This window comes from Callospermophilus lateralis, chromosome 3 (assembly GCF_048772815.1).
Source record: "Callospermophilus lateralis isolate mCalLat2 chromosome 3, mCalLat2.hap1, whole genome shotgun sequence".
Classification (NCBI taxonomy): Eukaryota; Metazoa; Chordata; class Mammalia; order Rodentia; family Sciuridae; genus Callospermophilus; species Callospermophilus lateralis.
Window position 1 is genome coordinate 155,165,401 of NC_135307.1, and position 19,501 is coordinate 155,184,901.

Here is a 19,501-nt window from a genome sequence, read left to right on the forward strand (position 1 = left end):
TCCCATTGTACCCCGATTGACTTGCATTTGTTGAAGATACCAATGCTGGTTATGGTTCCTTTCTACTTCAATATTGCTATGGAGGGCCAGCAGAGGGAGCACAGGTCTTTGTTTATTTGTTAGCCCTCATAAACACAGCATTTAATTTTGCTAAGACATGGTCAGTAATACTTTCTCCTTCATGATAAGCTGAATTGGAAAGGATCCAGGATTTAGAACAAGTGGGAGGAATTGCTTCACTCTGCTCCATCCAGTTCTGCCACTTTCATGAAGATCCTATTTGGAGTTTAAATCAGATAGATCATTGTCAGTATTAGGATGCCACTGCCATGCCTACCATAGCCCCAAACTGCAAACTTTCATCTTTCTCACAATGGTATGGAAAGCCCTCTTGGAAGAGATTATTATGTTCATATACCTCATAGAACATAATTTTATAATACTTTTCCACAACAAAATCATTGCAGGAAGTTCACAGAAACTTTACTAGAAAACAGCTGGTGCCATTGTGTCTTGCTTGGTAGCCAATAAAATTTACTCACAAAGCTGGAGACAGAGCACTCCTGTCACGCATTGGCTCCAGAGTGAATCTGGGATGGAGATGATGCATGAACTAGTTGTGTGACTCACAGGCCTCTGCCCCTAGGGGTAAAGCTGGACCATCTTTCTCTTGCTGAGCCCTTCATACCATACCCTGTGGTTACATGTGCAAGGTGTTGCAGGCTTGTCAATCTGAGTGCAGATCCTAATAGGAAGATTTTGTTGACTCTTTCACTGGTAAGTTAATAATCAAAGTAGCTTCCAGGAGCTGGGATTGTGGTAGAGTGCTTGCTTAGCACCTGTGAGGCACTGGGTTTGATCCTCAGCACCACATAAAAATAAAATAAAGATATTGTATCCACCTAAAACTAAAAATAAATATTTAAAATTTAAAAAAAGTAGCTTCCAGAAACAAAGTAAATCCTAACCCTAATCCCAAAAAATATTTTCTCCATTCCTTGAAAGGTGGTCCTATTACAGATTCTTTCAGTATTCTCCTCCTCTCCATCTCCCTCATGCCTCCTACTAAAATGGTCCTAATAAAGTTTTGATTGATAGCACATATCATGCCTCTTATGTGTTTAGCTCTATCGTAACTTTGCTGACTCCTTCAAAGAACATCATAGAATATGGAGTTAGAAGGACTTCAAGAAACTTCAGGTTTAACCTCTGCATGTTAATTTTGTACTAAGCTGAATAACAAGCCATGAAGGAACAACCAAAGGTCTTGGGCACGTTGGAAGCAGGGACAACCTCACCCTCACCTCCCTATTCTATGCATGAAAATGCTAGTCCAGTACCCACCCTGTGGTGACAGTCCCATAATCAGATCCATGTCTGCTAGCTTTTTATTAATAATAAAGGGCAGGATTAATTTTAAAATTCACTCAGATGACCCAGACATTTTTTTAAAATGCAAGTTGTCTTACTTCACTTCTATTCAAGAACTCACACCTGTCTCCACACCTCAGTAAGCTAGCCAGTGTTGCCACCCATCCTACAGACAACTAATTGCTCCCCCCAGGCATTTCCTCTACCCTAACAATCTCTTCTGACCCCATCCCAAATCTTTCTTTCTGAGTAGAAAGTTCAATTCTGACCCCATTTTTTTCTGACCCATCTACTTTTTTCTTAATTTTTTCTTTATTTTAATATTTTTTATATCTTTATTTTGTTTTATTTATTTTTATGTGGTGCTGAGGATCAATCCTAGTGCCTTACATGTGGGAGACAAGTGCTTTCCCACTGAGCCACGACCCCAGCCCTTAATTTTTTCTTTTCAATTTATAGATGTATTCTTGAAAAAAGTGACAAAGCACTGATAGAAAATTTAACCACCCTTAATGCCATTATCCAAACCCAGTGCTGCTCAGCTCTAGCTATACATTGAAATTATTGTCCTTTCAAATTTAGTATTTTCAATGACAGGTATATGTAACCCCATCATAAGAAGTATCTGTACCTCTGTCGTGTTTTTTCTGAGCATATGTAAGTATTTATCCCATGTGTGTGTCTTCTATCCTTCTGTACTATGAATTCTTTAGAGAATGATACATGGAATTTATTTTATCATCCAACGGGAATTAAATAGAAAGGAGGCAGGCTGTTGCTTTAAGTGGTACAGGTGTGTCTCTAGACCACAGATGTGTTGGGCCTGATGCAAGATGCAGAACAAACACCTGTAATTATGTTTCATCTGTCCCCTCCCTTCCCAGTCTCCTAGAGAGAGTGGGCCAGTGATAAGCAATATGGTCAAAACTGGGTGTGGAGAAATCAGAAGAAACCAGGAGCCTAGTTAATCTACAGACTAGATAATGCAGTTTTGAATAACTGAAACTTGATTAGAGATGGTGTTGAAGTTGTTTTAAAAAGAATTCTTGATGACCCTGCTTAGTACCACATTTTGCTTCATGCTTATTCATTCCTTTGTCTTTTTAAAACTCTTTTACTGTCTTCAGTGTCATTTCTGGGAGACAGAGATGAAGCAAACATATCTTTCCATTTTATCTGCTAGAAAATGGTGCTGCTGCCTGTCATATTACTATCTGTGAATTGACCTTCCCTTCCCTTGGCTGCTGCCACAGAGCAGGACTGTGTAGGGTACTTGAGGGGACATAGAAGGCTCTACAGACCTTAGGTAGGCCTGCATCTTCCCTTCCCTTATGGAGAAAAAAAGTCTTATTATAGAAAAGCTGATACTTTTGATATTAGCAGATAGCTATTTATTAATAAACAAAGTTAGCTACAGACTATAACTGCAAGTAAAAAAGATATCATCAGCCAATGGCCTGAGTCGTTTGGATTGAGAGTCCTCTGAAATGGGCCATGCCTCCTACCTTGTGACCTTGGAAGAAAATGAAAACTTGCTCCTGTATAGTATATTATCTACTAAGCATTCTCCCAGTGAGTTTTTAACTTGCCAACGTGAGTTTTCACATTGGCTGTGAACCAAGGTGACTAAGAATGAGAAGACCCATGTAAAAGAAGATTAAGACAGAGGATAGCAAGTGTGGGAAGAGCAGAGAGAAAGATCTGGAGTGTGTACTCAGATTTGGAGTGCTCATAGATTCCCAGAATCAGAAGGGAGCAGACATTATCATTCTGAAGTACTGACATAGCACTGACTCTGTCCTTCTGGAAGAACCTTGAAGGTGCTGCTTTTCTGTGAAATATCACCATGGGTTAGTTCCGGTTTCCCAGGCCTTACAGGGTTTTAAGCGCAGGCAACTTCTCCCTCCAGCTTGACAGCTAATTATAGCTCAGGGGATGCTGCAGCAGTTGCCAGGAGATGGCCAGCAGGTACCAAGAATTTTTCTTAGAGACAGTTTTTGGAAATGAGTCTTAATTAAAGCTTATTGGAAATAACCTTGAGAGTTTGAGAAGCACCCAGAGCTTCTGACACCCTAGGTTCACATTCTTTGTGAACCCCAGCAGCAGCCCTTGAGTCGATCTGGCCTTGCAGGTGCTACTTGTGCAACCTCAGCACTGGAGGTTCCTGGAAGACTCAATGATTTTGCTTTGAATTTCTATTTAGCAGTGAGCAAACGAAAGCACAGGCCAAATGGTAGCACTCTTACTGGCATTTAAGTCTGCTGGCAGAAAGAAAAAAGAATATTTTATACTAGACTTTTCCAGAGACATAAAGGATGATAATCACAAAATAAACCTGTAAAGAGCATGAGAGAAAAACTGATTCTTTTTTACTCATTAGCCTTTGAAGTACCACAAAAACCTATAGGACAAAAAAAAATCTCTTAAAATGAGAAATATGATAGTTTTACGAGAGAGAGAGAGAGAGAGAGAGAGAGAGAGAGAGAGAGAGAGAGAGAGAAAAGAAGGAGGGGGAGGAGGAGGGGGAGGAGGGGGAGGAAAGAGAATATATAGCCTTGACAAGGCCAAATAAGAAGCTTAGAAACTTTAGCTAGTACCAAGAATAAATATACAAAACCTTATTTTCCAACCAGTTCAAGAATATGAAATGATAAAATCCCAGATGCAGAAAGCACACATTCCACCTAACTATGTTCCCCACACCAAGGCTGCCCTTGCCCATACCAGCGCTCAGCTGTTACCTGTAATAGGAAACAGTAAGACCACATTGTTTCCAGCATCTGTCTTCTCATGAGCAAAGTAGTGTGATCCCTGAGGTTGCCTGAGGGTCTTCAAGAGCTCACTCAGGAAAGTTCCACTCCCCCAGAGCCCTAATCTCAGGGAAAACAAGATGTTGAGTGCCTGGCGTTGCAGCTAGAGAGTGTTTAGACAAACCCTGCTGCGCATGCTCATATGGAATCCTGCTTCCCTAGCTGTGTCCCTAGGGCATGGAAAAATGGCAAGAGAAACAGCCTGCCTCCAGTTAGCACCACAGCCCTCCAGTCAACATCTGATCATGCAGCTGTCTGAGACCAGGCACTTCTGGCCAGGTTAATGTTAACTCATCAATAGCATCAGAAGCAAGTGTCCCAGAAGAAAGGGATCACCACAGGAAAGAAGCCAGAAGAAGAAATCTGCAACCACCAGACTGACTGTGGACTTTGTCCCACTTACCCAAATCTGGTGGCCTACTGGAGACTATAGTTAGATATTAAAATCCAGGGTCAGCTGGGGTACTAGGGACACATGTACCTCCGCTACAGTTAAAGTAGACGAGAATGGCAGCTTCAGTACTCAGAGAACTTACAAATCCCATAAGTGTAACGCCTTCATGTGCTCACTCCGTAAATGTTCCTGAATATTTCATATGAAGGGCACAGAAGTGGCCAAAGGAGATGGTAACCCCACCTTCCTTGAGGGTGCCTTCCACACAGGGAAGAAAGGTGATGAAGTGAGCCATCAGGAGCTGATGAGTGCCAAGAGTGAAAAGACAACAAGAAAGAAGCTCAGGAGGATACTGAGAAAAACCACCCCAGAGTTGGGACAGCTTCAGAACAAGGAGTCAAGGAAGACCTCACTAAGTAGGTGAGATTTGAGGAAAGACTGAAGGAGGTAGCCAAATATGGAAGGAGGCAGGGAAGAGCACATGCAAAGACCCTGAGTTAGGAGCTTTCCTGGCATGTTTGGAGATCAATGAGGATCCTGTTATGGCTAGAGCACAACAAGCAAGGAATGAGGAGGAGGGGGAAAAGGAAGGTTGGAGTCACCCTGCAGCTGGAGGGAAAATTTGGGGATGGTATTCTAGTGAGATGGCCAGCTTTTGGAGAAGTGGGGCAATGTGATGTCTCTCATTTAAAAGGATCTTTCTGGCTTCTGTGGGAAGGATATAGTATGGAGGCAGGGACCAGTTAGATGATATTTCATTCGTGGTATCTTCCCATCATATGCACACAGAAGGCATATGATACATATTTGAGTAATGAACGAATGTTGTGGCAATGAAGAGGTATTCTTCTTGGACACTATCTGTGGGGACACTAGGAGAGCACTCAGAAATATCCCCTTAATCCCAGTGCCACAAAATGCAGTCCCTGACCTGGGTTATCAGGTGAAAGGAACTTGGTGATACCTTCTGTGTGTAGGGGAAAGTTTGCATAGTGGAGGAAGTGTGAAGGAAACAGGAAAAATTTTACCTGAAGTCACATGCCCTGCCCTGGCCTTCCAATCCATAGCTCACATGGGACCCAATGGTTGTAATACATTGTGCCAACCCGAAGAACTGTGTAGACAACTATGCCTGCCACACAATTATTTCAAGTGACTTCAAATGGCCTAGTGACTCAGAAGAGTAAGGATGTCGGGGTGAGATTCCACAGAATTGTTTCACTCTTTATAAAAAAAAAAAAAAATGGTTTCCAGAATAATCTGTGAGTTATAATGGCTTTTTATGTATGTGTACGTATTTGCCATTTCTACACAATTCCCCCTCCCTCTCCTCAGTCAGACAAGGTTTATCTCTTTGGCAAGAAAGCAATGGAGGACAATGGAGGATCATTGGGGTTTTGTTTGTTTGTTTGTTGTTTTTATCATCAGTTCATGATAACACCAGGGCTCAGTGTTTAGGTCTTTCTGTGCCTTACTGAACTCACTGCCTCCACCCTGCAGGCCCCCCTGCCTTCTGATGCCTACTATGGGAACAAACCCACAGAAGCAAAAAGAAGAGTGACAGGGAGGAATTCTTCTTCTGTTGCAAAAGAAAAATTTTCTCACCAAAGGTCAGAAAAGGCTATTTTATAGGCCTGGACAGTTTGTACAGCACAGATAACTGAGAAATGTAATGGACAGTTGGCTGAAGTACTGACTACTCTAGAATTCAAATGGAGCCATGCAGAAAGAACTCATAGAAAATATCTTAATTATGGTCCCAAACAGGACAAGTGCAAAGTGCACTTTCTATCACTGAGCCACAACCCCAGTGCCAAGAGGACTGTTTTAGGGTTTTTTGGGTTTTTTTTTTCCTGCGTCTTTTTTTAAATTTATTTATGACAGCAGAATTCATAAGAGGACTGTTTTTAATCAGTAAAATTCCAAGACAACGTACTAGAACTCACTGTCCTCCAAGTCTCCATAGACTCGCTGCTATATTTTCTCCAGCTGCTGATTTAAAAAGTAATTCTGAGCAGGATACATAATCTGGTCACTTCCTGGGGCAAGACGTACTATCTCTCCACCCCACAACCCCAGCCTCCTCTGAGTGCTTTTAAGATAGATGAATTCAAATTAGAGGCCACCTTAGGGACAGCCTGATAGGGGCAATAAGTCACCAAAGAAGAGTGTGGCACCTGCAGAGAGGCCCTTTTGCTTTGTGGGTGGGGGAAGTTTGCAGAGGGCCTAGCCAGAGAGGTAGTGGTGGCATGTATTAAGCTGTATCACAACCCTTGTTCCCCTGCTTCCCAGAGTCTCACAGGACATTTTTCCCCCTAAATCTTACAGCCACTTCTGATTTACTTTTGTAAATGGAGGAGCAGTAATACTGATCAGACCTCCTTATCTTATTTTTGCCATTTTTTAAAATAGTTGTTGGTTGGAGATGTAGCTCAGTAATACTGTGTTTGCATATGCAAGGCTCTGAATTCTACCCCCAGCACAGGAAATAAGGAAAAGTCTTATTGAGATATAATTCACATACCATGCAATTCATCCCTTTAATTATACACTTCAATATTTTTAGTATTCACAAGGTATATTTTAGTATACTCACAACTATTATCACCGTATAATTCTAGAACATTTTTACCTCCCATAAAAATTAGTAAAATCCACTTATAGGCAATTCCTTTTTCTCTCACCTGCTCTCCAGCCATATGCAATCCACTTTCTGTTTCCATGGATCTGCGTATTCTGGGCATTTCACATGTATGGAATCATATAATATAGTGTCTTCAGTGACTAGCTTCTTTTACCTAGCATATTTTCTTTTTTCTTTCTTTTTTTTTTTTTAGAGAGAGAGAGAGAGAGAGAATTTTTTTTTAATATTTATTTTTTAGTTTTCGACGGACACAATATCTTTGTTTGTATGTGGTGCTGAGGATTGAACCCGGGCCACATGCATGCCAGGCGAGCGCGCTACCGCTTGAGCTACATCCTCAGCCCAACCTAGCATATTTTCAAAGTTCATCCATGTTTCAGCATGTATCAGTTCTTTGTTTTTCTTGCCTAAGGGTATTTCATTGTCCATTCATTGGTTGACAGACATATGGGCAGTTTTCACTTTGGGACTGTTAGGAATATTGCTGCCCTTGGATACACGTGTACTGTTTTTCAGCTCTCTGATGTGGCTTCAGTCTGGTAAGACGAACAGCCTCCCCATGGCTAAGATGCAACTGAAATCTGAGTACTCATGTTCTGTGAAATATCAAGAGCACCCTGAAACTTTTCTCCATAATGCCTAACAAGAAAGATAACACCAAAATATTAATTTTAAATGTATAATTTAACTTAGCCATGGCTCTTAAAAGTACACTATGGTTGGAGAAAGGAAAGAGAAAAATGCAAGGAAACTCTTCATGAAATCCCACCTGCTTGTTGAGTCCCTGCACAGGTGCTTATATACAAGCAGGTGCACAATATGTGTGCTCTCTTCCTCCCTCCCTTCCTGTTGGTCCAGCTGTCCTAGCTTTCTGCTTCAGAATCAAAGTTGATGGGCAAGACCAACAACCAAACAGAGAAAGCCAAGCCCAGAGCCAGGTTCAGGGCCAGGACACAGCCACTGCTGTTGGATTGAAAATACTGGAAGCCATCCTTGGGCCATTTGGAGATGTTAATTAGGCTGGCTAATTCCCACTGGTCTTGGGTTGCCAGTGTTGAGTTGCGTGTGTAGGCTTACCCCATCCACTGGCTGCACCTGTTCCCTTCCTCAGAGCCATTCCAGGGGCTCTGTCTGAATAACCCAGACAGCTCTCTGATCTCCCGCTCTGTCTGCCTTCCCGCTGGTAGGATATTTAGCACTTGCTGAAAGCTGGAACCCTAGTCCACTATGTCTCTCCTCATTCATGCCAGCTCTCAAAATTGTTCTCTTTCCTAATTATCTTTAGCCAGTTAATCATTTTCCACACTGACTGCTCAGTAACAAGGATCCGGGAGAGGCAGCCACTTTTCTTGTCTGACCCTGCCCAGTGTTATCCCAGGTGGCAGTTCTGGATGGCAGGCTTTCCTCAGAGATAAGAAGCTTGCTTCAAACCCTTCTCTTTTGCTATCCCAGTGAGTCCAGCTGGAGCAAACATGCCATGAAAAGACCCACTGATACTCTAAAAGCCTCTGCTAGGCTGAGCTGTCGAAAACACAACAAATCTCCAACCAGGCCTGTCCTGTCCTGTATTTTTTAAATTCTTGCTGATATCCAGAGCATCAAAGTCACTAGAGGCCAAAGAAGACAGCTTTCTTTGAAATTGACTTCTAGTTATCCAGGCTCAAACTCTATGTCTAAGCCATTGATTGGCCACAACAGGGCCAATCTGAGTTAAGGGCTCTCCCCCAGAGTCTTACTCAACTTCTCCTACATATGAGTGGGACTGACTCCTGATTCTCAGTTCCACGAATTTCTAAGAATAACCTCATATTCAAGATGTAAATTAACCCTATAATCCAAAGTCTCTCAATTTTTTTCCTTTAAGACCCACTACAGAGCCTTCTGATAAGTTTTTATCTCCAAATTTGTCCCCACTCCTAGAATACAACAGCAACACTGTATCTATTAAGGTGCTTACATTTGTGCTTTGTGTAGAGTAAGAGTTTTTTTTACCCACAAGGGGCGCTGTTGCCCAGTTAGAATGATGTACCTTCTCCACCATCTTTGTCCACTTTGTTCACTGCTATATTCCTAAAACCTAGAATGATAGGTGACACATGCATGGTACCCAGTTGATGAAAGGATGAAATGATTTTGCTGTGTGTCTCTGTCCCATCTTCCCAGGCATCACATGCCTCCCAGTCTCTTCCTTACCAAGCTCACTGTCTCTCCTGGTGCTATTCAGTCATGTGCAGGGTAGTTGATGCCATATATTGACTTCCAGGGATATACCAGGAATCTGACAGCTTACTGCCCTATGCTAGCATCTAGTACCTCACCTTGAGGAGTACTGCCTTCATGTCAAGCCCAGGTTACATTTGAGCCCCATGGAATAATCAAGACAGCCCACAACTGCTTCTGTCTTTGCATCTCCTTAACTCAACCATGGATTGGCAGTTACTGAGACATTCTTTGTGGTCAGGCACACCACGCCAGGCTGCGTCTGGGGACACTCAGGAGAGGAGCAAACCAGTCCTCATCAGCAATTACAAACAAGTCCTCCATTGTTAGCATGCCATCTGCTTTCTTGGTTTCCACCAATCAGGGATCCATATGCATGCATAACCAGGGCCAAGGGGGCTGCAGGGGAGTTAGATCAAGGAGCCCCTTCATAAAGACAGCCTTTGCTCGCATGGGAGAGAGTCAGTAGCATGGTGCTCTGAAAAGCTGAGCCTCCTCAACTCAAGAAAGAGCCATGCAGAGACGCTCTGTGCTCTGCCATTCTCTGTGAGAGAAAATGGGAGTCCATGCACAGTAAACTGGAGGAAATGGGAAATCTAGATAATTACATTATCCAGAGGATAGTAGTCTGTTATGAACAATCAACACAAGCCCAGAATGTCCACATGTCAAGAAAGAGCAGCATAAGGGTGATCGGAATCAAATGGGTAGATCAGAAAATGCTACTAGGTCATTCAGGATCAGATATTAATCTGAAAATTGATAATCATATATAATTGGCTTTTGGGGGGTGACTGTGAATATTCATAAATAGATTGGAAAATGTGTCTTTGTTGACATGCACATTTTCTTTAGAAAGACTCAGCTAAGACAATGTCAGTGGTCCTTCTTCCAATGTTGTTCTGAACTCCCTTAGAACTGGCCCTAGTCACTGTGCTAACCTTTGCAGATGGGGCCAGCAAAAAAAAAAAAAAAAAAAAATCCCTGTTTTTCAGCTGTGGCCATGAAGACAGTTGTCCATGTTACTGATAAATGTCCTTTGTCCAGATTCCATGGTGGTCTAGTGACACCAAATTCAGGAGACTTGTGAGGGATTGGGGTGAGAAGTTACTGTCTGATGCAGAAAGAGGGTGTATTTGCTAGGGAAAGCCCACATTGGAATTGGGCTAGTATAGAATGAGTGGGTGATGGGGAACGTGTCACAGGTATGGAAAGGCTAAGATCCTCCCTCCTTTCATCATGGCTGCTGAGAATATGCTTCTCTTTGGGTGAGAGTGACCTTTGGTCCAGTTTCACTATTGCAGGGTCTCCTTCCAGAGCCTTCCTCTGCACAGCATGCTGCATGTTTACTCCCTGGGGACTGTCTGTCACTTTACAGGTGACATCAGGACTGAGTTAATACACTGTACAGCTCAGAAACCTGTAAAATGAAACTTGGAGTCATGGAAACTTGCACACCTTGGGGGTTTCAATTTTTTTTTTTTTTTTTTTCAGGGCATCCATTGAATTCAATGCTTGTCTTAAAAACTTGATCGTATTTCAAACCCAATCAGTCAGGAAAAGTTGTGCATCAGGAAAAGGAAAGAGCTCCTACCAAGGTCTGCTTCATACATTGTAGGAGTTCTAATGTCTCTTTCATTTCCCACTTGTAAGTGCAGTAACAGCTAGTATTTTGACCCATCAAGTAGAATTTTCAGGTCTTAATGATCTGCAAGTCTTTGAGAATACTCAGGCAGCTCGGGAATACGTGTATTATTAGCACTGTGTTAATTATCAAGTTGGAACCATGGGGGTGCCATGCTTGTATTCATTTGACTTTATGCTCTTTCCCTTCAGATTAAAATATATAAAGGTCTCATTACAATATTTGAGCAAGGTAAGACTGACACTTCAGTGGGTTTTCCCATTTACCCTGCTTTTGGGGGGGTGTAAATTTACTAATATGCTCCCCTCCATCCCTAACACTGCTGCATGCCCACTTGCTTTCCTGAGCCTTGGCTTTGGTGCCTCCTGCCATCCTCCCAAGGGACCCTGCCTGCTCTCCTGCCCCTGCATGTTTGTGCTGCCCGGGGAAGCCCAGCCTTGCCTGCCTTTCTTCTGCCTGTGCACTCTGGGTGAAATCTGATACCAACACCTGCCATCCTGGAAAATGTCTTTGTCACCCACCCTTTTGTGGGGGGGGGGGGGCCTGCAGGAAACCAATGGGTGCAGGGGCCTCCCCCTTTTTTGTTGCCTGATCCTAGAGGAGCAGGATCTTGAGATGGGCAGATAAGATGTGACTCGTGCTGGGTGGCCTTTGACTGCTTGCCTTAATGGAGGCCTCCAGGCAGGGAGGGCTGGTTGTGGAAGAGGCTGCTGAATGGAACAGCTGTGGAGGTGAAGCAGACAAAAGCTGTTGGAGCACAGAGGGTAGAGAACCCCATCCACCGTCTAGGATCTAGAGGGCAAGTCTGCTGAAGCAGGTGTGACCTCTCAGCCTTTCTGTTCTGGGTCTGGGGTCCAGGCCCTTCTTAGGACATTCTAATGGACTGAACAGAAGCTGCTTGGCAGAGCCAGCTAAAAACCCTCTGTGGTGTGGCCTGGGCTGTAATGGCTCATAGGCAGGAGAGGAGCTGATAGTGACCATGGCAATGCCACTCAAAGGAGAAAGCAAATGAGTGAACTTCCCTTGATTAGCAACATCACCCATGTGGAATGCATGGCACAGAAGCCAGCCAGTTTGTCTCAATACCTATGGAAGTGCAAAGTTAGAGCCTGGATTCTTTGTTTTATCCAAAATTCAAATCCCATCTACTAGGCAGGGCCTTTATACCTGCAGGCCAGATGTACAGCAGCACCACAGAGAGCTGACCTCCAGCCCAGCTGCCTTTTCTCTTCTTCTCAGTCATGGGTTTGGCCTAGTTCCAATATTGTCCCAAATCAGGCTCACTTATGTCAGCTCCCAGAAGCATTAGGAGCCTCAGGGCCCAGGTGTTAAGTAGGGAGGGGACATAGGAGGTCATACAATCTCCTCCCAACAGGGGGATTTGGTGCAAAGGTTTCTACTCTTGAGGCCCTTCATTTCCTTGGGTGTCCTTCCACATCTGCCACAATAGAGGTAAGTGGGGTTCGAATGGTCTTTGTATAGGCCCCCAGCCTCCATCATCAGGAAGAGGCCAAGTCAGAGCAGCCTCTGCCAGCAGCTTGCAAGTAGAATTATCCTATCAGGAAAGAAGCCTTCTCTTTTGTGGCCTACCTGCTTATCTGCAGCTGCCACCTCCCCATCCATCAGGGAGTACAGCTGGCACATAGGTGCCATGGCAGACTGAGGATGCACCATCAAAAAGTTGAGGACTGGAAGAATGCATGGGGCACAGTGGCACTGGGTCTGGCCCAACTCCAGATGTGGCTTTGCCCTCCCCCCTGGATGATAGGGTCTCTGCTGTTAGATGCATGGGGCCCTTGCTGCGGAGCCTCATGCTGCTCACTCAAACTCACTCAGTGGGACAGGATTGGTATGTTGGTTACTCTGTTCATCTTCATAGCAGCAAGAATTCCAGGGACACCCTTCTTACTCTTCTCCTTTTCCCTGGATGGGGGAGTGGGAAGGAGGGGCTACAATGTTTGCCTTCTAATCCAGAATTAGCCAAGATGCACTCCTTTGCTTAATGTCTTTGAACATCACTTTGTATCTTTCATTTATTTGGTTGGTTTTTCATTTTAATTTTGCCTTTTGCTTCCTTATCCCAACTGAATACAGTAGTAGGTGGGGTAGTATTTCAAGATGGTAGATTATCTGGGATTAAATCAGGTTTATTTCCCTCTGCTTCCCCCTCACCCCTGAATTAAATGCTCCTGCCCACCACCAGCAACAAGAGGTAGAGAGATGCCTTTGTCAATCCTGTCTCTGTCATGGATGAATGTCTAGCTGTGCTGATTTTGTCCAAAGCAACCTATTTTGCATTGTTTTAGCAGTGCTGGAGATGGACCCAGGACCTCATGCATGCTAGGCAAGTGCTCTACCACTAGACTATACTCCCAGCTCCAGCCCCAGCCCAGCCTATTTTTAAGAAGAAAATAGTAGGCAGAAGACCCAGGCCTCCTCTGTCTGCCTGACCTCACTAGGCTTAAAAGGAAGGTGACAGTAAAGCACCCTGCCATTGGAGAGTCTGAAAGTGCAGAATTTCAGAATGCTTGGGGGCAGATTGCCTCCACAGGTCTGAGCATGTTTATAAGTATTGATTCAAGAAGCTCTTCCCTAGAAACGATAAGACAAGGTCAGAAGATGAAAAAAGATCCTGTCTGTGAATAAAATAAACTACTTAAATGAATTTCAAATGCCAATAATAATAATAATAATTTCAAAGGCCAGAGGAAGTGAAGCATGTAGGGAGGATGTAAGAAGCCCTGCTTTTTGAAGCTTGTTCCAAACAGAGGTCACTCAGGGAAACTTGGGGTGTAGTACAGCAGGGTTTAAAAATACATTACAAGGGTAAGGGTGATGAAATGATCTTCTCATTCGCAGAACAGTCCTAGGGGAGACCAAACTCCACTGGCAACAGTGGCTGGGTATTGCAGCAAGCATTCTTGAATTCCTCTGAGTTCACTTAGAGCGACCCCAGGGAAGTGGAGGGATGCATTCACAAATTTTAATTTTATTCCTTTTTCCCTCCAGTGCTAAATAGCTGTATGCTCATCTGGGCTCATTCAGATAAGCAATTTAGTCCTGACCTCTAGACTTATACCCTTTGGGGGAATAATTGGGTAGTAACCCATTGTGTAAAATATTAATATGTAAGAGATTCCAGCAGCATCAATGGGATCCACAAGGCACTCCACAAAGTTTCACTGGTTTTTCTCAATGGCTGGGGGTAATGTTCTTCATGGCTCTTTCTCTCTTTTTCTATAATCAGATGCCATTTCTCTTCATTCTTTATTTCTGGGTTGGCCAGAAAGGCTGTGAGTTATTTTCAAAAAGATTCATAGCTTCTTTCATGCTGTAGAAAATGCCAGGCAAAGACTAGGAAGAAAGACATTCATTTGTTGATTTGTTCAACAAACATCTTTGCAAGCACACCACCAAGTTGGGGAGGACATCCAACCTTCTTCCTGAGACCAAGTTTCCTTTCTTTTGAGTGCCACCAATGCCCTCTTAAATCTGTGGCCCTTGGGTCAACTCCATGACTTGACCATTCTCTGCTTCCTTTGCAGGGGCCTTGGCCTCCATCCTGAGTGCTGACCTCAAAGAGTCCCTTGGTGTGGAGGAAACAGACCAGACTCCCCTGCCCTTTTCCCTTGGCTCCAAACCCAGAGACTTCAGGAAACTCCATGACTGTGCCAGCGCTCTCAGCAAGCTTTCGTATCACTGGATCCTCGAAGTCAAAGGTGGATCCCACTGAACTATTTCATGTGGATCTTTCAATGGGGCTATGTCATCTCATCCTAAAACTTCTCAAACCTCGAGCTTCCAAAAAAGAAAAAGTCACCAATAACCAGAAACAAACCTGCTGTCTCTGATTTACTCTGGTGTCTGCTCGCTTTCAGGGAGGGGGCAGAGGGAAGTTGGTTTCTGAACCCCAAGCTGGTTACCCTCATTTATAAACCCAAGCAGGATTCCCAGAGGGCAGCAAAACAATTGTGGAATTGTGGAATTTTCTCTGTATCAATTTTGTTAGTTCACCTTATGTTATGATTTATGGTTTACTCAAAAATTTCATCATCATTGAAATTGGCTTTCCCAGAGATCTTTAGTCCAGGAGTTTTCTCTCAGTTGTGAAGTCTTTTGCCATCTTATACCCAAGGTCCACTCACTGAGGTGATTTTTCTGACCAGAGGACTCCCAAGTCATAATTCTGATCCTATCCCAGAACACTCAGAAGTCTCTAGAAATACAATGTCCTATCCTGTGAGACGGACGTCCTATCTTGTAAGACAAGAAGAAACCCCAGGGTTAGTCCCACATCCTTACAAAAGGCAAGTGCCAGTGTCTGGTGCCACAGTGAGGTGGATGGACACTCGAGAAAGTCCAGATGCCTCCAAAGCTTCACCTTCATTTTCCCTCCTGGCTATTACTCAAAGAGGGCCAAGACAGGCCTTGGAAATGCTTCTTGTCATGCAGATTGCAAGCAAGAGATTTATTTGATCCATATTTTTTTTACCCATTTGGACCTTTAAAAAAGATAATAAAGGGAAGAGAAAGAAAAGAAGGAAGGACCGAAGGAAAGGAAGAAAATTTAAAAATCCTGTCTTCTGTCTGGGCTTGCCCTGCTCCCTTGCTGGGCATCTCTGGGTGAACCCTGCCATGTAGTAACAGGGAAATCAATCCATAGGGAAGACAGCCTTCTTCCTGTGTCCCGCCCCTGGGAGCAGTCTCAGAGCTAGAAGTTTGCCCCTCTACCTCCAAGAGAAATCTAAGAAACTCATCAGAGGCCATCACACACTGCACAGTTCTTGCTCTTGTGAGACCATTTCATAGTGCACAATGCCCCTTGGTTTGGAGTGGGAAAGCAGTAGGCAATATGCAGCCATGATTGGCCCTGGATATGAAAAGGTGTGTACACACCTTCCCACCTTCCTGCATGCTGCCTTCTGCTCTTCACACACACTTGTATGTTACACTTTCCCTGAGGAACCAATTTTTTCATGAGCCATTGAGTTGATTTGGCTGATACCTAACAGGGGCAGACCCAGGTGTCAGACTCACTCTTGGGACAAGTGAGAAAGACTAAGAACATCACTCCCATCAGAAAAGTAGAACTTCCAGTGTTAGGAAGAGTCTGTCTACTTTATGTAGGATTGCAGGCAGAGATTGAGTCCCAGGACCATTGGACAGAGCTGTTTGAATGTAAGAGAATGGGGGACATTCCTAAGTAGAAGTAAGATTTAATCACTTTGGGATGTTTTCTTTTGGGGCGTGAACAGTGCTGGGGACTAAACCCCAATGCCTTGAACCTCCTAGACAAGAGCTCTACCACTGAACTACATCTCCAGCACTTTGGGGCTATTTTCTAATGGCCCAGTGCATTCACTTCTTTGGGGATTAGTGACAAAAAAAGGGTGACTAGAAATCATGGTGTTTCTTATCCTGCTAGCAAATGCCTTGCTTCTTATTCTCACCCACCCCCCACCCCCATCCTTTCCTTTTCTTTAAGTGATTTGGGCTTCCTGGTCAGCAGAGTTTGGCCAATGTTGCTCAGGCTTTTGACTGTGATTGATACACTTGGTTTCATGTTTACAAAGTACCCAGACTTTTTTCCTATAGAGAAGCACATCACCTGTTCCTGGGGTCCTGAGTCCCCCATAGCACTCTGGCAGCAAATAACTTCCCACAGAACATTTTATCTCCAGGCTCTAGAAATTTCTGTTGCAGAATTCCTGGCTGAAGTAGAAGAATTTGGAAATCTTTTTTTTTTTTTTTTTTTTTTTTTTAATGGTGTTGGGGACAGAACTAAGGACCTTGTGCATGGTAGGCAAGCATCTGTCACTAGGGAACATCCTGGAAGTCATATTTAACTCCCCTGGACCTCTGCTCCATGATTCATTTTACCTCCATGAACCAGAGCTTCTGACCTTGGAGTGGGAAATTCGATTGTAGGTAGCAAATAACTCGACCTTCATGTAATCCCTAATGATTTTAACAACCCTGTGACCCCAGATGACAGCCAGCAGTTTTGTGACTAGAGTTTTTTTTTTTTTTTTTCTTTTAGTCCACTGTTCTCAGTAACAGCTTTGATTTAGAGATGGAGTCGGGAAGCAGGGACTCTGGCAACCATGTTTGCTTGCAATCACATGAACTCGGTCGTTTTTGTTATTTGGGGTGGAAAATTGAAATGAGGAATTTTTTTTCAGTTAGAAAAGTAAATATTGTGTTTTTGTAATAAATGCCTCTTAGCAAAATTGCTGAGGGTCACTCATCCAGTAGAGACCCTCCTGAGTCACAGCGCTGACTCATCACATTAGTATTAGTAGTTCAGCCATCTGTAAACACGAGTGTTCCTAATTGGCCCAGAATGTGATAAGATTTGCTGGCCTCACACTGGGCCTGGGCAATTCCCTCATTTCTCTGCATGACGATTTCCGGATTTCCATTTAGAGTTAACTGATTTTTATCATATCATTGATCACGATTTTATACTTTAAAAATAGTAGTTCCACAAAATAACTTTTTAAAAGTAGTTAATCCTTGAGCAGACACAAGGAAAGAAACTTAGTCCGGGTAAGTGACTGTCACAGTGTCTTAAGCTACCACACTTGCAGCTTTTAAGAGCCATGGGGTGGAGGGGACCCTTGACTTTGTGATGTGGGTTGATTAATCAGGACCCTTAGCCTTACAAACAAGAGATCATGGAAGATTCAGAGAGCCATGCAAATCCAGTCTTCCTGAGCTTTCTCAGGTGTCACCACCTGGGTGCAACTGACCTGTTATCCTTGCATCAAGTGGAGATTTGGTGAATCCTTTAAAATTTACTGTGATGTCTTACATGTAGCTGTGTTAGTTTTTATCTACAGAAGGCAGGTATCCACATCTGAAGGGAAATTCAACGAGAAACAACCATCGTTGTAGTTGTACTCAATATCTCTGTATGACATACACATTAAGTGAATATTTTCTTATATTTTTAGGTCTACAATGTGTAAATAGGGAGAAAATTTGATAAATATGGTAAATTAAGTTATAGCTGTCATTTGATCCTTATTTTGCTGTCTCTTTTTTATTTAATTTTCCTGATGCTGCACATCTAGGTTCATTCTTAGGTGATAGAAACCTTCACATCTAGCCCACTTTCCCAGGTGTGTGTGTGTATGCATGCACATGCGTGTATGCACATGCCAGGACACACTTTACAGAGGCAATCATACCCAGGAAAGCACACAGCTCCACTGATGACGTCTCTTGACTCTCTACCCTCTTCCCCCTGAATTCTGATTTACTGTGATGATTTAATAAAGTGGAGAAACAGCACTGAGGTGCTATATGTTTGGGTCATTCTATGGTTTGTAGGAAAATAAAGTTTATCCTGGCATCTAATAAAAAGGTGGTTTGCATTTTTATTGGACAAGGTTGTTCAAAAACATTTTTTTTTTTAATCCAGCCCAGGCAAGTTTATTCATGTGTAGTAAAACTGACCTTGTGGTTTATAATGTAGAATGCTAAGATCCAGTCGCCAGAGGATCTATGTCCAAGTATCATTCCCATCTATACAGCCTGTCCCTTTCTTTGTGTGAAATGACTGACTGGGTCAGTATTGCCTGCTATTGCAATTGGTATCAAGGCCCACAGTAAGCTTCATCCTTGCTGACTCTCTAGAGCAGAACTTGTACTAGCCTAACCCTTCTGGTCCTACCAGGTGGGTTGTCTTTTTAAGTGATAGACAAAATGTAATATGGCCTTCTGCTGGTGTGGCAAAGGTTGATAGCCCTGCCTCAGGACTCCAACTTCCTCCTTGCCTACATCTGCGACCACTCTGGGCTCTGAAAAGCAGTGAACTCTCAGGATGTTAAGACAACCAAGTTTGTGAGATACCCTCATTTTACTTGTCCATTTTTCAAATCCTTATTGAGGACTTATTATTTGCGAAACATGTCAGTGATCTTAAAAGGGTCATCCAGGTAAGTTCCCAGGAGTTAAGTGGGTTCTGAATCAATTTGGCTTCCTTTTAGCTCTTGTCTGATACCAAGAGCTTGCTTACCGATATGTCCTGCTTTTAATCCTTGGTTCCTCATAGAATGAAGCTTGATATGAAGCTTTAGAGTGCTCTGTCCTAAAAATAGTGGTTCCCAGCCTCATGAATTAGCTTCATTTAGGAAGCTCCCTAAGATTCAGATTCCTGCTTCATCATTCCCCACCTAAATTCTTACCTTCAATGTCTGTGGTGGAACCTTGGCTTCTATGTTTCTTAAAGCTTCTCAGAGGATGCTGGCTACAGATACAGCTGAGTTCAGGAGCTTGAGTCAGTTCCATTGATTGGTGTTCTGGGAAGCAAGTACCCCTGTAGCTCTATAACCACTTCATGGAACTATGTTTCTGCTCCTCGCTCACAATTCAGTTTAAAATATGATTGTCCAGGATTCCCTGGAAGTTTC

At 43.3% G+C, this 19,501-nt stretch overlaps 1 protein-coding gene across 1 annotated transcript in view; it reads left to right on the plus strand.

Annotated features, from left to right (window-relative positions):
* Ralgapa2 (Ral GTPase activating protein catalytic subunit alpha 2) overlaps positions 1 to 18,433 on the plus strand; it is a 325,597-nt gene extending 307,164 nt beyond the window's left edge. The window contains exons 40-41 of the mRNA XM_076851458.2: positions 11,276 to 11,315; positions 14,630 to 18,433. Coding sequence (XP_076707573.2) covers positions 11,276 to 11,280 — 5 coding nt within the window. The 3' untranslated portion in view covers positions 11,281 to 11,315; positions 14,630 to 18,433. The remainder of the gene's footprint in view (positions 1 to 11,275; positions 11,316 to 14,629) is intronic.
* Positions 18,434 to 19,501: the final 1,068 nt, after the last annotated feature.